Genomic DNA, 14080 nt, shown 5'->3' with positions numbered 1-14080 from the left:
TGGGACGGCAATTCCTAAAGCCTTTTGTCTCAAGATTGTTATACATTTTTTAAAAGATACTGATAATCCCAAAGAGCTTTTGTTTATGTAGGTTATATCTAATAAAATTACCCTATCATAAATTAATCTGAGAAATTTATTGTCATTTAAAATAAACCTATTTTATGTTAGCATAAATCATCTTTTATGAGAAAATGTTTAAAAAAACTCAGAGGAATGGCATTATTTTACATTTTTTGCAAAGCTTCTTAATGTTTGGCTTAAGAGAAGATACTAGATGCTCTTATTTGCTTCCGCATTCCATCTGTTGCTATATCACCTATCACGTGGCCTCTGGAAAATGCCACTGTATGCTCGTAAGAAAACAAGAATTCAAAAGGCCACTAATGTCTTAGTGTTATTGCAAAAATGTTTTTTTTTACCTTCAGACACCCTGAAAGGCACAACCTTTGGAAACCACACTTTGGAGAAAAGTATAAGCTAAAGATTGATTTGGGGCTGGGTGCAGTGTGTGACTCATGCCTGTAATCCCAGGAATTTGGGAGGCTGAAGTGGGAGAATCACTTGAGCCCAGGAGTTTGAGACTGGTGCCTGGGCAACATAATGAGACCCTATATCTCCTAAAACATGTTTTATTTTTAAAGATAGATTTGGGCAGGATCAATATGTAGGTAGTACAGTGTAGGGGCTCTGTAAAATATTGGGGTCCATTGAGAAGAGGATTGAGGAAAGGAGAGCCCTTGAAGGAGACTGAGAAGAAATCACCAATGAAAGAACAGAACAATATTTGCTGGATTTGGCCTAATGGGGTGTAGTCAGAGGCTTAATTAAGCAGGAGAAGTTTTAAGAAAATATTGAGCAGTAAAGGAGTGGATGCAGATGGAACTTTTCAGAGAAAAAAGAAAGGGTAAATCTTTAGTGTAGACGGTGACACATGGGCCAGGAAGGCAGAGAAGGGCACTGTTTTTAAAGAAGTCAGTATTTCAGTCACATGGCCTCCACCCAAACTTGCCATCTCCTAGAACCACTCCCCCTTTGAAATCATAAAGTCAGATGTTGTGAATACAGACTTCTGCCATCTAGTCCATAGATCCCTCGGGTTCATAGACCCCTTTACCTTTTCTCTCAACCTCTTCCTTCTGTCTTCACCTCCATCCTAATGCTGTTGGGGTCCACGGACAATCGCATCAACCATCTTTTTCTTTTTTTTGGAGTCATTATTTTCAACTTTCTTTCTCCATCACCCTTCTGGACTGTCTGGCAAAATTACAACCCCCTGGATTGTCCAATTATGTACATTTTCTCCAAGCCTACAACTCAGTCTCAGAACACTGCTGGGGAAAATCAAACAACAGATACCCTTTAAACCTGTGGTCACCACCTTCAAGTGGGCCCACAGTGCCGCTCCTGAATCCTTTGACATTGTTTATCAGCTGTCTTCTGTCATTCTCTACAGCAGCAGTGTCCCACATACTCTGAGCAACTTAAACCTCCAGCAGCTCTACCGACCCCTTTCCCCCCAGCAAATACCTGCACTTCCTACATGAGAAGGACATGTTACAGTCCTTCTCTTGCTGTGTTTCTTTGTGGGATTTTCTTGTCCTCCTGGTTCTTATCTGTATCATTACCCATAGTTACTACCCCAAAATCTCCTTTGCAAGACTTTTCATTCCATCTGGACTGGATGTCCACTTTGGTCTAGGTGGTTGGGAAAGACCTCTAAAGAGATGACATTTAGTTCATGACCTGAATAACAGGAAGTAGCTGGCAGTGGAAGCACAGCAGAGAATCCTGGCAGAGCAGTTAAACAAAAGCCCACAGGTGGGAGCGAACGTGGCATGGTCCAGGAATGGCAAAAAGGACTGTGTGTCCAGAACCTGTGGTTGGGGGAGAGGTCTGAGAGATCAGAGTAGAGAAGGACCTGGCTGGGTAGAGAGAGAAGCGTCTGGGGGAGGAAGCCAACAGGGGTCTCACAGTATTGCCAGGTGAAGCTGGACACTGCGACCTTGTAGCAGCATTGAACTTCATGATTGTGTTACTTTGGAGTTCAGCTTGGAATGTTTTCCATGCCCTTATTATGGACTCTAGTTCTGTTTTATAAAATAATAAATTCTGGATCTTTCCTCTGATTGACTTACTGAAGAATAGCCAGCATGTCCTTGGGCAGTGACTGGCTCAGTCTTTTAAAACTATTAAGGCTCAGTTGTCACCTAGAATTAATACAATAGGAAAACTTGCCAAGGAAATGTCAACTGTAACTTTCAATAATACAGAATACACAACTGGAGGTGTTTTCCATGCATGTTTCAAACACTGTAGCACAGGAGGGACAGCATAGACAAGCCTGGGAGTGGATCCCAGGACATCTTGTCCTGGTTTCCTTACTCACTGCTTTTCTGTCATGACTTAGGTTCATGAGACACCTGGCCCTGTCACCAGTTAGCTGAAAGCACACATTATTTCATCCTCCTATAGTGCTGCTTCTTGTGATAAGTCCCTTGTAGTATTCTGTTTTCTATTATATTTCAAAAGTCCAGGATCTCTCTGCTTGAAATACTCTGTGCTTCACATTTTCTGGCTACCTCTTGTTATTCAGGTCATGGACTAAATGTTACCTCTTTAGAGGTCTTTCCCAACCATCTAGGAAAAGTAGGCATCCAGTCCAGATGGAGTCAAAAATCTGTTGGAATGGGGCACTGAGTCCATGAGAGGTGAGGATCAGAGTGGAGTGCTAGAAAAGGAGACTTTGGGGATAGTTAACTCATGGTAATGATATAGATAAGCACCATATGGATGAGAAAAATGCTCAAATTTACCTGAGAGAATTTTTAGTTATTTCTTCTTTCTTTTCTTTTCTTTCTTTCTCCCTTCCCTTCCCTCTCTTTCCCTTTCCCTTTCCTTTTCCTTCTTTTTTGAGACAGGTTCTCACTCTGTTGCCCAGCTTGAAGTGCAGTGGCACAGTCTTGGCTCACTGCAGCCTCAACCTCCCAGGCTCAAGTCATCCTCCAGTCTCAGCCCCCAATGTAGCTGGGATCACAAGTGCCCGCCACCACACCCGGCTAGTTTTTGTGTTTTTGGTAGAGACAGGGTTTTGCCATGTTGGTCAGTCTAGTCTGGAACTCCTAGGCTCAAGTGATCTGCCTGCCTCAGCCTCCCAAAGTGCTGGGATTAAAGGTGTGAGCCACCTTGCCTGGCCAAGAATTTTTAATTCTATACTCCTGTTTAGGCACATCATAGTCTAAAGCTTTCTTCCTTAATAACTTTTAAAAGAAACCTGTAATATTTCTTTCGTATGTTTTACTTCTTTAAAAATTATTCAGAGCAATGGGCAATAGACCAGTGCTAATCCACAAACTGTATTATTGGTCTGCAATAAGCACAGAAATTGTTTAGAAACTTTTATAGCAATTTGACATTGCTACATCATTCAAATATAATCAGTAAACTCTTGTTGAAGGGGATGTTTTTGAACTTGCAAGGTGAGTTTTATGTTGTGCAATCTGCATCCCAGTAGGGGATCACTGCATCATGCACAGTAGGACCCCACATTAAAACCTGTATTTTAAGGTTTCTTAGCTGTTACCAAAATATGTATAAAAATCTGAGAGACTGTCAGGTTTCTTTTAAACGTATTTTTACGATCATTTACATTTTAATCAAAGCTGCTTTAAGTATGTAGTTCAACATTACTGGCGAAATTAGAGAAGTAGGCTATTTATAGTTGGTGAATTAAGCTTCACTGGATTTTTGTCAAGACAAGACATACCTTTTCTGAAAACAGTACAATAGAAGTGATTCCAAATAATATGTGATTTTTTTTTTCTTAAGACAAAAAGTTTATGCTGCTTTTACTCCACTGTGGAGCTTGGGTTTGCAGCTGTCATTGTTGGTGAAATAGTAAAACCACTTGTGGAGGTGTTGGCTAATAAAACAATGGAATCATAAATGCCTCTTACAAACAAAAAGCCAAAATAATTTTTTGAAAGAGTATTTAATTAAAAAGTCACTAGAAGTAGATGCCAATATACCATGCACAAACTATATACTTTGTGGACTTCCTATAATAAAGTAGCATTTTAAGTAAGATTAAAAATGTATACACACATTGCCAAGGTATTTGTGAAAACTAAAATTTGCTTAGAAACATTGTGGTGAATCTGTGGTAAAAAGGGTACTATGTTTCATAACTAATGATATGAAAACCAACTTCAAAAAAAGCCAGCAACATATTTTTCATTTTAACTTGAATACACAGGCAAATCTTTTTAGTGTATGTACAATTTAAACATGATATCAGAATTTTAAAAAAGTTCTTTGGCAATAAACACAACAACTAGCTAAGGAAGTTTACATTGTTGGTGAATTGGAAGTTTAAGTTTTAGGTAGGGGTATGTTTTGCTGGTGCGGTTGCATTGATTGTAAAACTTTCTGGAGTACTGACTCCGCAGATTAAAGAAGCTGCTGGAGAATGAATGTAACTTAATACAGTGGCTCCTTCAGAAAATTTTGCTGTGATGTCAGCCAAACTAAATGATGTGTTTAGTGACATAGTAAAAGTTGTGGTTACATAAAGGCTAGTGCATTAGATACTAGTTTACTAGTTTATTCTCTTTATTATGTGGTAATAAGGAAGCCAATCATAACGAACTATTATTGGATGCTGAGTAACAAGTAAAGAGAAGTTCTGTCAAAAATGTTTGAACCACAGATCAAACCCTTATTTTTTTCTGCAAGATAGGAAGCCAGTTTGGTCCCAACTTTTTAAAGATGTAAACTGGATAGCCACACTTGTTTATTTGCCAGATTATCTTCAATATTTTTACTGAGCTTAATATTTCCTGCAAGGAAAAAAATGCAAGATGTTTTCCAATGGCCAATAACATCAAAGGGCAAAGTGAAAGACGCTTGGAAGAATAGCTTCCATAAGTTGTTATTATGTAACTTGATAACAATTATCAATGAAGTAGGTGATAAATTTTATATTGCACAGTTGCAAAAAGTTATCAAACATCGTACATATTTTATAGAATGTTCTGATTTTCAGAATAAACCAACACAGAATTCATGAATTCAAAGTTCATGTCATTGAGATAAAATTTAAATTTGACTCTAACTTTATAGTATAAATTGTTGTAATTGGCTATCATTGAGGAATAAAGACAAATTTTGAAGTTAAATTATCACTTGCCTGAGCTTACTAAAATTGCTTGAAAATCTTCTGTTCTCCTGAACATATATATGTGACACTGTCTTTTCTGCTAATAGTGTAGTAGAAAATGGTTTAGCAATCCCTTATCCTCTGCAAGTAGCAGTGTCAACTTATTGTAGTAAGCAACCTCACTTACATGAAACATTGCTATACCTGTTTGTTCAAAGTATGCATATAGACATTTAATATGGGGACTCAGCATTTCTCTCATGATTTTAGAAAAATAATTGAGGAACACACAATTATGAGTGTAACAGTGATTGTCCATATTAATTTCCCATAAATAAATGAGCAATGCATAGTTTTTATAATTTTTTCCTTTTATGTTGATTATAACATTTTATATTTGTTATGTACAACACAAATTGGGGTTCAAGGTTTCATTTTTCTAGAAATTCATTTTTTATTTAACCAAAGTATTAGTCTACAACAAACTAGGAAAAAAAAAAAAAGGTGGTCCCTTCATCACAGACTGAAAGGTACCTGATCCAGAAGAGGGAATAAATGCTAGGTTAATCATAGTAAGAGGCTCTACATTACTCACTGGAATCTATTAAGTTAATGGTCATAGTTGTTACATATAAATTGGGACCAAGAACTTAAATCTTTCTGAACACAGGGCTAGCAAAATAATAAAGCAATATTTTGTGAAAGGATTGTTTCTATAGATTCAATTTCCAATTTTCTGCTCTCACAAAGAGCTCAAAACATCCTACATCCAACCTCTTTCCAACTTCTGCTATTCTAACACCACTTAGCAATGAAAAATTTACAATAATTTAAATCAGGAAGAAATAAGATCTCAACTGGCTTTGGCTGATGCACTTGATTTATTTTCTAAACAGTGCTTTTCTTAGGAAAGAAGCTCTGCCTCAGTGTTCTTTGTAGTCTGCAGACTTAGTTCAAAGTCAGTGTTCTCAAATATGTATTGACTAAATTAGTAGTATAAGGGGATATATAAAAACTTAGAAAAAAACTTAAGCTTCTTGAGCAGCTCAAGACTTCACCATTCTCATTAACTCATTTCAGTGGAAATCAAATGAGTCACCATACTCATTGACTCATTTCATTAAATTTGTTCTTGAGGTAACCATAATTTTCTCATTGGGAAAAACTACCAAACTCCTTATACTATGCCAAATCTTTTTCGATAGGCCTAAATTTAGAGAATGAGTGCAGAATAGGAAAAAAGCCCACATTTACATTCAAAGTTTAAAGCCACCTAGTATCTGAGGTCACTGATCAAAAACAGCTGCCACATTTCCCAGTGGGGAGTAAAATAACCCAACTTAAGAAAAAAATGCCCACAAAGTCAGACCAAGGTCTGACTTTGAAACGGGTTAACATAAGGAGTTCTCACTGCTGCAATAAAGTTAAATATGCAACACCAATAAAAGCAAGCATTTACTTTTTAAGGAAATAAAACAAGTAACACTGGTATCAACTTGAATGGATGCTTCAGGAGGGCAGGGGATTTTGTGTTTTGTTTAAACATCTGCAGAAAGATGATCAAAGCAGTGTGTTCTCTCCAGTATCAAGAGGTTAGAAAATGGACACACTGTGACTTACTGGGTTCAAAGCTTTGAACTAGAACGTGTAATGTTTTAGATGGTTATGTTTACAGCTTCTCCATATGAAATATTCAGTAAGAGTATACTCATTTATAAAGAATCAAACTGGGCAATGTTAAAACTGATATTTGATCATGACCTTGGATAACAATCATCTAATTCTTACCTTTCTCCAAAAAATTGGGCACATATCCTCCGAGGTGGGAATGTTAATGCTCTGGTATTTACAGAATAGTCAGTTACCTGCTTTGTACATGAGGAGTCAGTGAACCATTAAGTAAAATGTGTATCTGACACACCACAGCTCCCAAAGAATGAATTTACCACTGACATCAAGGTTTACTGTGAAATGCAGTAGATACATATTTTACAAAATACGAAATTTAATGAAATTCATACTTTTAAGCAATCATTTCAGTAAAAGAAATTGTTATGATGTATATGTATGACAACAGATTCAGAACTGGTTAGAGTTGAATGTCAGCAATACATTTTAAAGGTATTTGCCAAACAAACCCTAAAGCTCATTTTATTTCAAGTGAAAACATCATCATGAAAAAAGTCATGTCACATTGACTAACAAGGTTGGTAACAAATGTAATGATCAACTTTATCACTTAACATTTCACAAGACTTTTTATTGGTTCTAAAAAGTAATTAATATTTTTAAGGTACGGTATATAAACAAAATAGCCGTATCTTGATTTTTGGCAACATGAAAAGGCCAATTTCCTTTCAAAACAATTCCTGGACTACAGCTATAAATGTAGTGAACAACGTCATATAGAGTAAAATTCAACTCCTGACACACACTTCTATGGCAACTGTAACATAGTTAACACTTGGCCTGTACCTATATGAACACTGATCCATTAGGGGCCAGTGAATAAAAATTTCTTCAATCTCATGTGCTATTTTAGTTGAGGATTCTAATTTACAGAAGAGCTGGGCCTTTCCTTCTCCCATTCCTTTTATAACTTCCTATCCAGTTTCCTGCAGTTTGTTTTTCCTCCTATATGAATTGTTCTTATAATCTTTAAATGTATCTGTTTCCATTCACTTTATGCCTGCATGCTTCTCTATGACTTGCCAAACATGTAGAATTGGGTGTAAAGTGGTATTTTTCCAAGGTCAAAAGAAGTATACAAATTCATTTATTAGGATTAGGTTTAAATTGCTTTCATTGAGATTATTCAAAGGATTTTTGCCTTCATTAAAAATTATATCAAGTAAATAAAAATATGACATCCATGTTTGTTCACCAATAAGGATTTAGGTTTATCCAACTTTTTGCTAATACAAATTCAAGCATTGTCTTCTCTAAGTTAAAAATATGATTATCGTTCCCAGTAGATGTATAACAGAATACAATAGGGGTGTCAGTTTTTTAAGGATATTCAAAATTATGGAAAACAGAGGTTCAATTACAAAAAGCCAGCTAACAGCACAAAGGTCACCAAGGTACGATACAATTTTGAGTGGGACCTATGCAGTGCTACTTAGCCATTAAAAATACCAACAAAAGGAATGGGGGATGAATCACACAGTAAGTATTCCCTTAACTGTAACACTTACACATGCATGTACACTGACTACATTCTATTTCAGGTGCTTGTATAACTGTAAAGACATTATATTACGAAGAAACACAGCTGGAAGTCTGGGCTTCTGCATTGTAGGAGGTTATGAAGAATACAATGGAAACAAACCTTTTTTCATCAAATCCATTGTTGAAGGAACACCAGCATACAATGATGGAAGAATCAGGTAATAATGACTCACCAAAAAAACTTGTATTAAATGTTGTTTAATAAATGCCAAAGCTTGGCCTCATTTGAGATAAGGCATGTATTCATTATACTTTGTGGGGAGTTAAAGTATTTATGTAGCATTCAACTTCTGAGAAATCCAAAATAATTACACATATTCTTAGTCCCATACTAAAACTCCCCATACTTTTAGCATTCCTTCTAACACAAGCTGAGTGGATAGTGAGTTTGGAGAATGTAAGTAAGAGGCAAGAAATATCTAAATTAAAAGTGACATAATTAAAATGGTCAGATGCAGCAAAAATTAGGACCACTAAGATAAACTTGCATTAATTTCAATGAATTAAAATACTAATCATATCTTGGTTTTTTTTTTTAGATGTGGTGATATTCTTCTTGCTGTCAATGGTAGAAGTACATCAGGAATGATACATGCTTGCTTGGCAAGACTGCTGAAAGAACTTAAAGGAAGAATTACTCTAACTATTGTTTCTTGGCCTGGCACTTTTTTATAGAATCAATGATGGGTCAGAGAAAAACAGAAAAATCACAAATAGGCTAAGCTGAAACACTGTATTTATCTTGTCAGTTTTGATATGTAACTACACTGTTAAAATGTCAGGAAAAGTATGATCTAATGAAAGTCAGTTACACCTCAGAAAATATGATTCCAAAAAAATTAAAACTACTAGTTTTTTTTCAGTGTGGACGATTTCTCATTACTCTGCAACTTTGTTTATATTTTTTGTATTCAGTAAAAAGCCCTAAACAGCTAAAATGATTTGTATACCCCACTGAATTCAAGTTGATTTAAATTTAAAATTTGGTATATGCTGAAGTCTGCCAAGGGTACATTATGACCATTTTTAATTTACAGCTAAAAGATTTTTTTAAATGCATTGCTGAGAAACAATGCTTTCATCAAACAATAAATATTTTTCAGAAATTATGGTTGTCTTTTAGTATGCGATACTAATTAAGGTTACTCGTATTACCACCATTTAAAAGATCCTAGTAATTTATCCTTTCAAATACCATATTATTTGTTACCATCACTGACAAATGTCTTCTAGGGTTATCCCTAAAAATGCTCAGAGAATTATAAACTTGTTTTGTTTTAGTAAGAAATGGCTAAAGCTCTTTTTTCCACAATCGTTAGCGACTGTAAAAAAACTTGCGCTGCTCCACCAGTGGGCCTTTGGGAAATGCATCAAGGCCAAACCAGCTTGACCCTGGCTCATAGACATGGTCATGAGGCTATTTAAATTTGTGCCACATGAAGAGTGTTTGTACACGTGCCTCCTAGAAACTACACTAAGGGTAATTTATTTCATAGAGCCCACCCAAATGCCTTATAGGTTTTATTAATTTGGATATGAAAGTGTACCCTATTTGGTTTCACCAGGAACCCAAATGCTATCAAAAAGTTGTGATATCAAAAATGTATGAGTCTCTTAATATACTCAGCAAGAGTGTCACAGCAGTAATGATAAAGACTAGTTTTAGTCTCAAGCCTTAGAGGGGCCCTTTGTTGCCTTTTGTGGTGCAGCCTCTTAGGAGACTGGTGTTTTGTTTGTTTGATTAACAAAACTGTGGCCCAAGTGGAACCTTGACCTTTTCTCAGATAATCTGTTTATGTACACAGCTAATACAGCTCTTTAAAGTCCCTGTTAAGTGACTCATTCACATTCCTTTCTTGGATATAAAGTCATTGCTGTCTTTATTTTTGAAATATTACAAGACAAAGATTTTTAACTTAACATGAAAAATTCACTCTTTTATTTTGGAAAAAAAGTTAACTTTTCATACTAATAAACAGAACAAAATTTAAGGTAAATTTCTTAAACATTATCCAGAAAAATAACAAGATTTATAGTATCTACTTCTGGTACTAATATACACAAAAGGCCAAAACCATGCCTATTCTGCAGGTGTAGCTTCGGTGCTCTCCTGTTCAGGGGCAGGCTCACTGCCCGCTTCTTTTCCTTCTTTGCTTCTTTTAGATTTTTTGTGTTTGTGTCTCCTGTGACTATCTCCTTCTTCACTTTCATGGCGACGTCTACTATTACTGAAATAAAAAAGGTGTGTTCTGTTTAAATACAAATACACAATCAGTGACAAAAATCCAATCACTCTAAGGAAATTCTCAATATAACACTGGGTTTAAAATAATCTAATGCATTTTCTCATCAATATAGTGTGGGGAATAATCAGTTTTATGTGACTTTTATGCAGGGATTGTATTTATTTTATAGGGCCATCTTCACTGATATTATCTCAGATTCCCAGTGCCTATACAGCTTCTGAAATGCATATTATAATATACAGTAACAAATTAGAAACAAGCACTAACTCAAAACTGGAAATACTGTAAAGGGTTGATTTTTGGCAAACAATAGGTATTTTGTTTAATGCTTTTTTAAAAAAAATTGAGACAAGGCCCTGAATTTTTCTTTAATGAAACCAAGCATTGCTTCGTTTCATAACTTACTAAAGACTGGTTCATAGGCCAAAATTTCCCCTCTTCCAATGCGATAATGTAGTAAGTCAAAATCTCTCCCATACTATTGGCTCACTATTTTATTAAAGAGCAAACCTTCGAGACGACTTATGTCTGGTTTCCTCTTTTTCCCTGTGTCGTCTTTCTCTATGTCGTTCTTCTTTCTCTCGACTTGCTCTGTGACGCTCATAACCTCTTTCTGCATATTCCCTGTATCTGTATCGTTCTTCATCGCTGAAATTGAAATAGAAATGTTTTCTTGACAACTGGACTATTAATTCTGAATGGATTCAAACTGTAAAAGAGGAGATGTGATCTGCAGTCCAAACCCCAAATCCTCACATTAGCATCTTTTATAACATTAGTGAGGAATAAATATTTGTTGAATTGAGAGGAAAACAATGGTTGTTCTCAAAATAGCACTAGAGCTAAGAATATAAATATATAATAATTACATATGTTAAATGACCAATTTTGTTCTGTGCTTTCATAGCTGTTAAAAAGATTTAATAAAACAATGCTTTGGCTTTTTCATTTCTTGAAAAAGTGAGATCTGCAACTGATTTAAATTGTTATCAGCTTTTAAAATTTTTGCTCCTTTTAGAATTAAAATAATATTTGTGTATCTCAGATTTCTAATCAATATTCTTGGAAAGTCTTGGACACATATTTAACATATAAAAATATACAACTCACAATGACTACAAAACAGAAAGCAAGTATGTTTTTAAACTTTAGGTTTATCATTAAATATTCATCAAATAGAGAAGTATAAACATAAAGAATAGAGACATTAAAGCAACTTCTACAGTATCCATACAAAATGCAGATTGGACATACCTGCATTCTGACATCCTAATTACGTGTGTGTGTGTGTGCGTGTGTGTGTGCGCGCGCGCGCGGGAAGGGGAACTACATGGCTAATAACTTCAACTGCAACAAGTTGCATCTCCATTTTCTGATTTTGGATTGAATTACACAGACTGGTGAAACTGAGACGAATGGCTAGAGTTAGAGGGTGGTCTTTCTTTACCTCCCTAGACCTCTTTTCCTTTCATGTTCTTTAACTGACATTCTCTTTCCATCTTTCTCTTTATCCTTCATGTCTCTTATTTCTTCCTTTTTCTTTTTTTTGTTTAGCATAGAAGTCAACACTTTCTACATCAGTAAATTCCCTTAGAATAAAATAATCTTTAGAAGAGTATGCTGAAGAGCTTTGATTTGTAGAAATGTTTAATATGAATTATTAAAGTAGTAATTTGTATGAAACATCAAGATGGTAAGGAATCTCAGGGTTTAACATAGTCAGGTGACAACTATAAGCCACATTTTAAAAGACATGTCAGCCTATGTTCTAGCAAAAGTAATGATTCAGTAATGCTATGCTTAATGCCCAATTGTACTGCTGACCAAGTTATTATCTGTGATACATTAAAATTTTAGAATCTTATTTAAAAAACAGAAAATGTATTAATATATACTTTTGCACATATTTGTATATGTTATTTCCACTATTTTTTTCCTATCCATAAATATGTACTTTGTACTTGGAGTGTGGAGGCATGTCACCTGAAAGGGAACATACCATGCCAGTCAGTGGAGAGCAGCAGAAAGAGTACAAGTGGAGTACACACAGGATCACATCCTGATTTTGCCATTTACTAAATGAGTGACCCAGGCTGTTACTTAACCTCTCTCAGCCTCGGTTTTCTCATCTGTAAAACTGCCAAGAGTCTTTTTCAAGGCTTTTTACAGAACTGACAACATTTATAAAGTGCTTGGTATGAAAGCAGGCACTCAATAAATGGCAGTCTTTGGTGAATTTAATGCTTAATTTTTTCAGAAGCAGAACTTTTTAGTACCATGTCTTGAAGTAGAATAAACTAGCACCATAGGAAATATAGTTAACTTCTCTCAAAACATGAGGCTTTTCAATGACTGCAACTAGATTTACAAAAAAATAATTAAAGTCAATTATCTCATAATGTGTCATTTGTAACTCTCTTTTTCCTCTTACCCTAAAACCAACTCTTGTTGAACTCGAAGCCCCTAGATTCTAAAAGCAGCCCTGTGATGGGAACCTTACAACAGACAGTAGAAGATTGGGTCCTACACACAAAATAGAAAGACCCTCCTCCTTCCATCCCCTTTTCTGATAAGTGGCTGAACCAGAAAGGTTTCTCTGAACCTGGAAATTACATTAGAGTTCATTTCAAACATCCTCAAATGACCAGCCTTCTTTCTGGCCCATAATTAAGCTGCCTAAAAAGCAGAAGTTGAAACTGGTCTGTAATTTTCAAAACAATGACCCTGTAATTTGTAAAGCAACATATACTACATACCATACTGCTAAAATATCAGCCTTCAGACACCTTTACTTATACTTCACTTGGATTTTCCAGAGCATAATGTTTTCCTGGGATAATTCAGAACTCAAAATTCCTCCACTTTTTGCCTTTCTGGCCTTAAACATTTCAGTCAAATTTAGGTAAACTTTGACTCCTAATGCCCTACAGTTCAGCAACTTGAATATCAAATGTGGTTTAACCATTAATGCTTTTAAGTTTCAATAAAAACTCAGTAATATCTGTGCATGTATTTGAAGCAGAATAATTAGAGGATTTAGCCAAATCTTCTATAAACAATGTGTTATTTATGCAAAGAGAATTTACAAGCTCTGCCTGGTAAAGCAATTTATTTTATTCTTATTTCCTATCAAATTTTGCATTAAGCTCCTTACTTATAAACATGTACAATCTAGAGATAGCAATGCCATCTCAAACATATTCATTTCCACATTAGAAACAATCTGACTTTCTGGAATGTAATGCCCTCGAACTTAAAAGAATCATGCACTTAAATTGGCTAAAGTCAACAGCACATTTCTCACCAAGCAAACACAAATCATATACTCATGCACACACATAGACACATAGACACACACACACACACACACACACACACACACACACGTATCATAGTGTTTACTTATTTGGTCAGTAAAATTTTATTAAGTGCCTACGATGTATAA

General features: G+C 35.4%; 2 protein-coding genes across 10 annotated transcripts in view; one reads left to right on the top strand and one right to left on the bottom strand.

The window, feature by feature from the left end:
* The window catches only part of LNX1 (ligand of numb-protein X 1, E3 ubiquitin protein ligase), a 108183-nt gene extending 98685 nt beyond the window's left edge, over nt 1-9498 (top strand). The window contains exons 9-10 of one of the 2 annotated variants that reach the window (XM_011958754.1): nt 8389-8547; nt 8929-9498. In XM_011958754.1, coding sequence (XP_011814144.1) covers nt 8389-8547; nt 8929-9064 — 295 coding nt within the window. In that variant the 3' untranslated portion in view covers nt 9065-9498. The remainder of the gene's footprint in view (nt 1-8388; nt 8548-8928) is intronic. The other variant, XM_011958753.1, reaches the window with a different exon arrangement.
* A 747-nt stretch (nt 9499-10245) lies between these two features.
* FIP1L1 (factor interacting with PAPOLA and CPSF1) overlaps nt 10246-14080 on the bottom strand; it is a 71759-nt gene continuing 67924 nt past the window's right edge. For 5 of the 8 annotated variants that reach the window (XM_011958756.1, XM_011958761.1, XM_011958757.1 and 2 more), the window contains 2 exons: nt 11146-11283; nt 10248-10617 (listed from right to left, as the gene is read on the bottom strand). In XM_011958756.1, coding sequence (XP_011814146.1) covers nt 10470-10617; nt 11146-11283 — 286 coding nt within the window. In that variant the 3' untranslated portion in view covers nt 10248-10469. Of the gene's footprint in view, nt 10618-11145; nt 11284-14080 lie in introns of all 8 variants that reach the window. The other 3 variants (XM_011958762.1, XM_011958755.1, XM_011958760.1) reach the window with 1 other exon arrangement.

The sequence above is a fragment of the Colobus angolensis genome, unplaced genomic scaffold, assembly GCF_000951035.1.
Source record: "Colobus angolensis palliatus isolate OR3802 unplaced genomic scaffold, Cang.pa_1.0 Scaffold473, whole genome shotgun sequence".
In the NCBI taxonomy this organism is placed as follows: domain Eukaryota; kingdom Metazoa; phylum Chordata; class Mammalia; order Primates; family Cercopithecidae; genus Colobus; species Colobus angolensis.
This window is presented reverse-complemented; position numbering and strand designations above follow the sequence as displayed.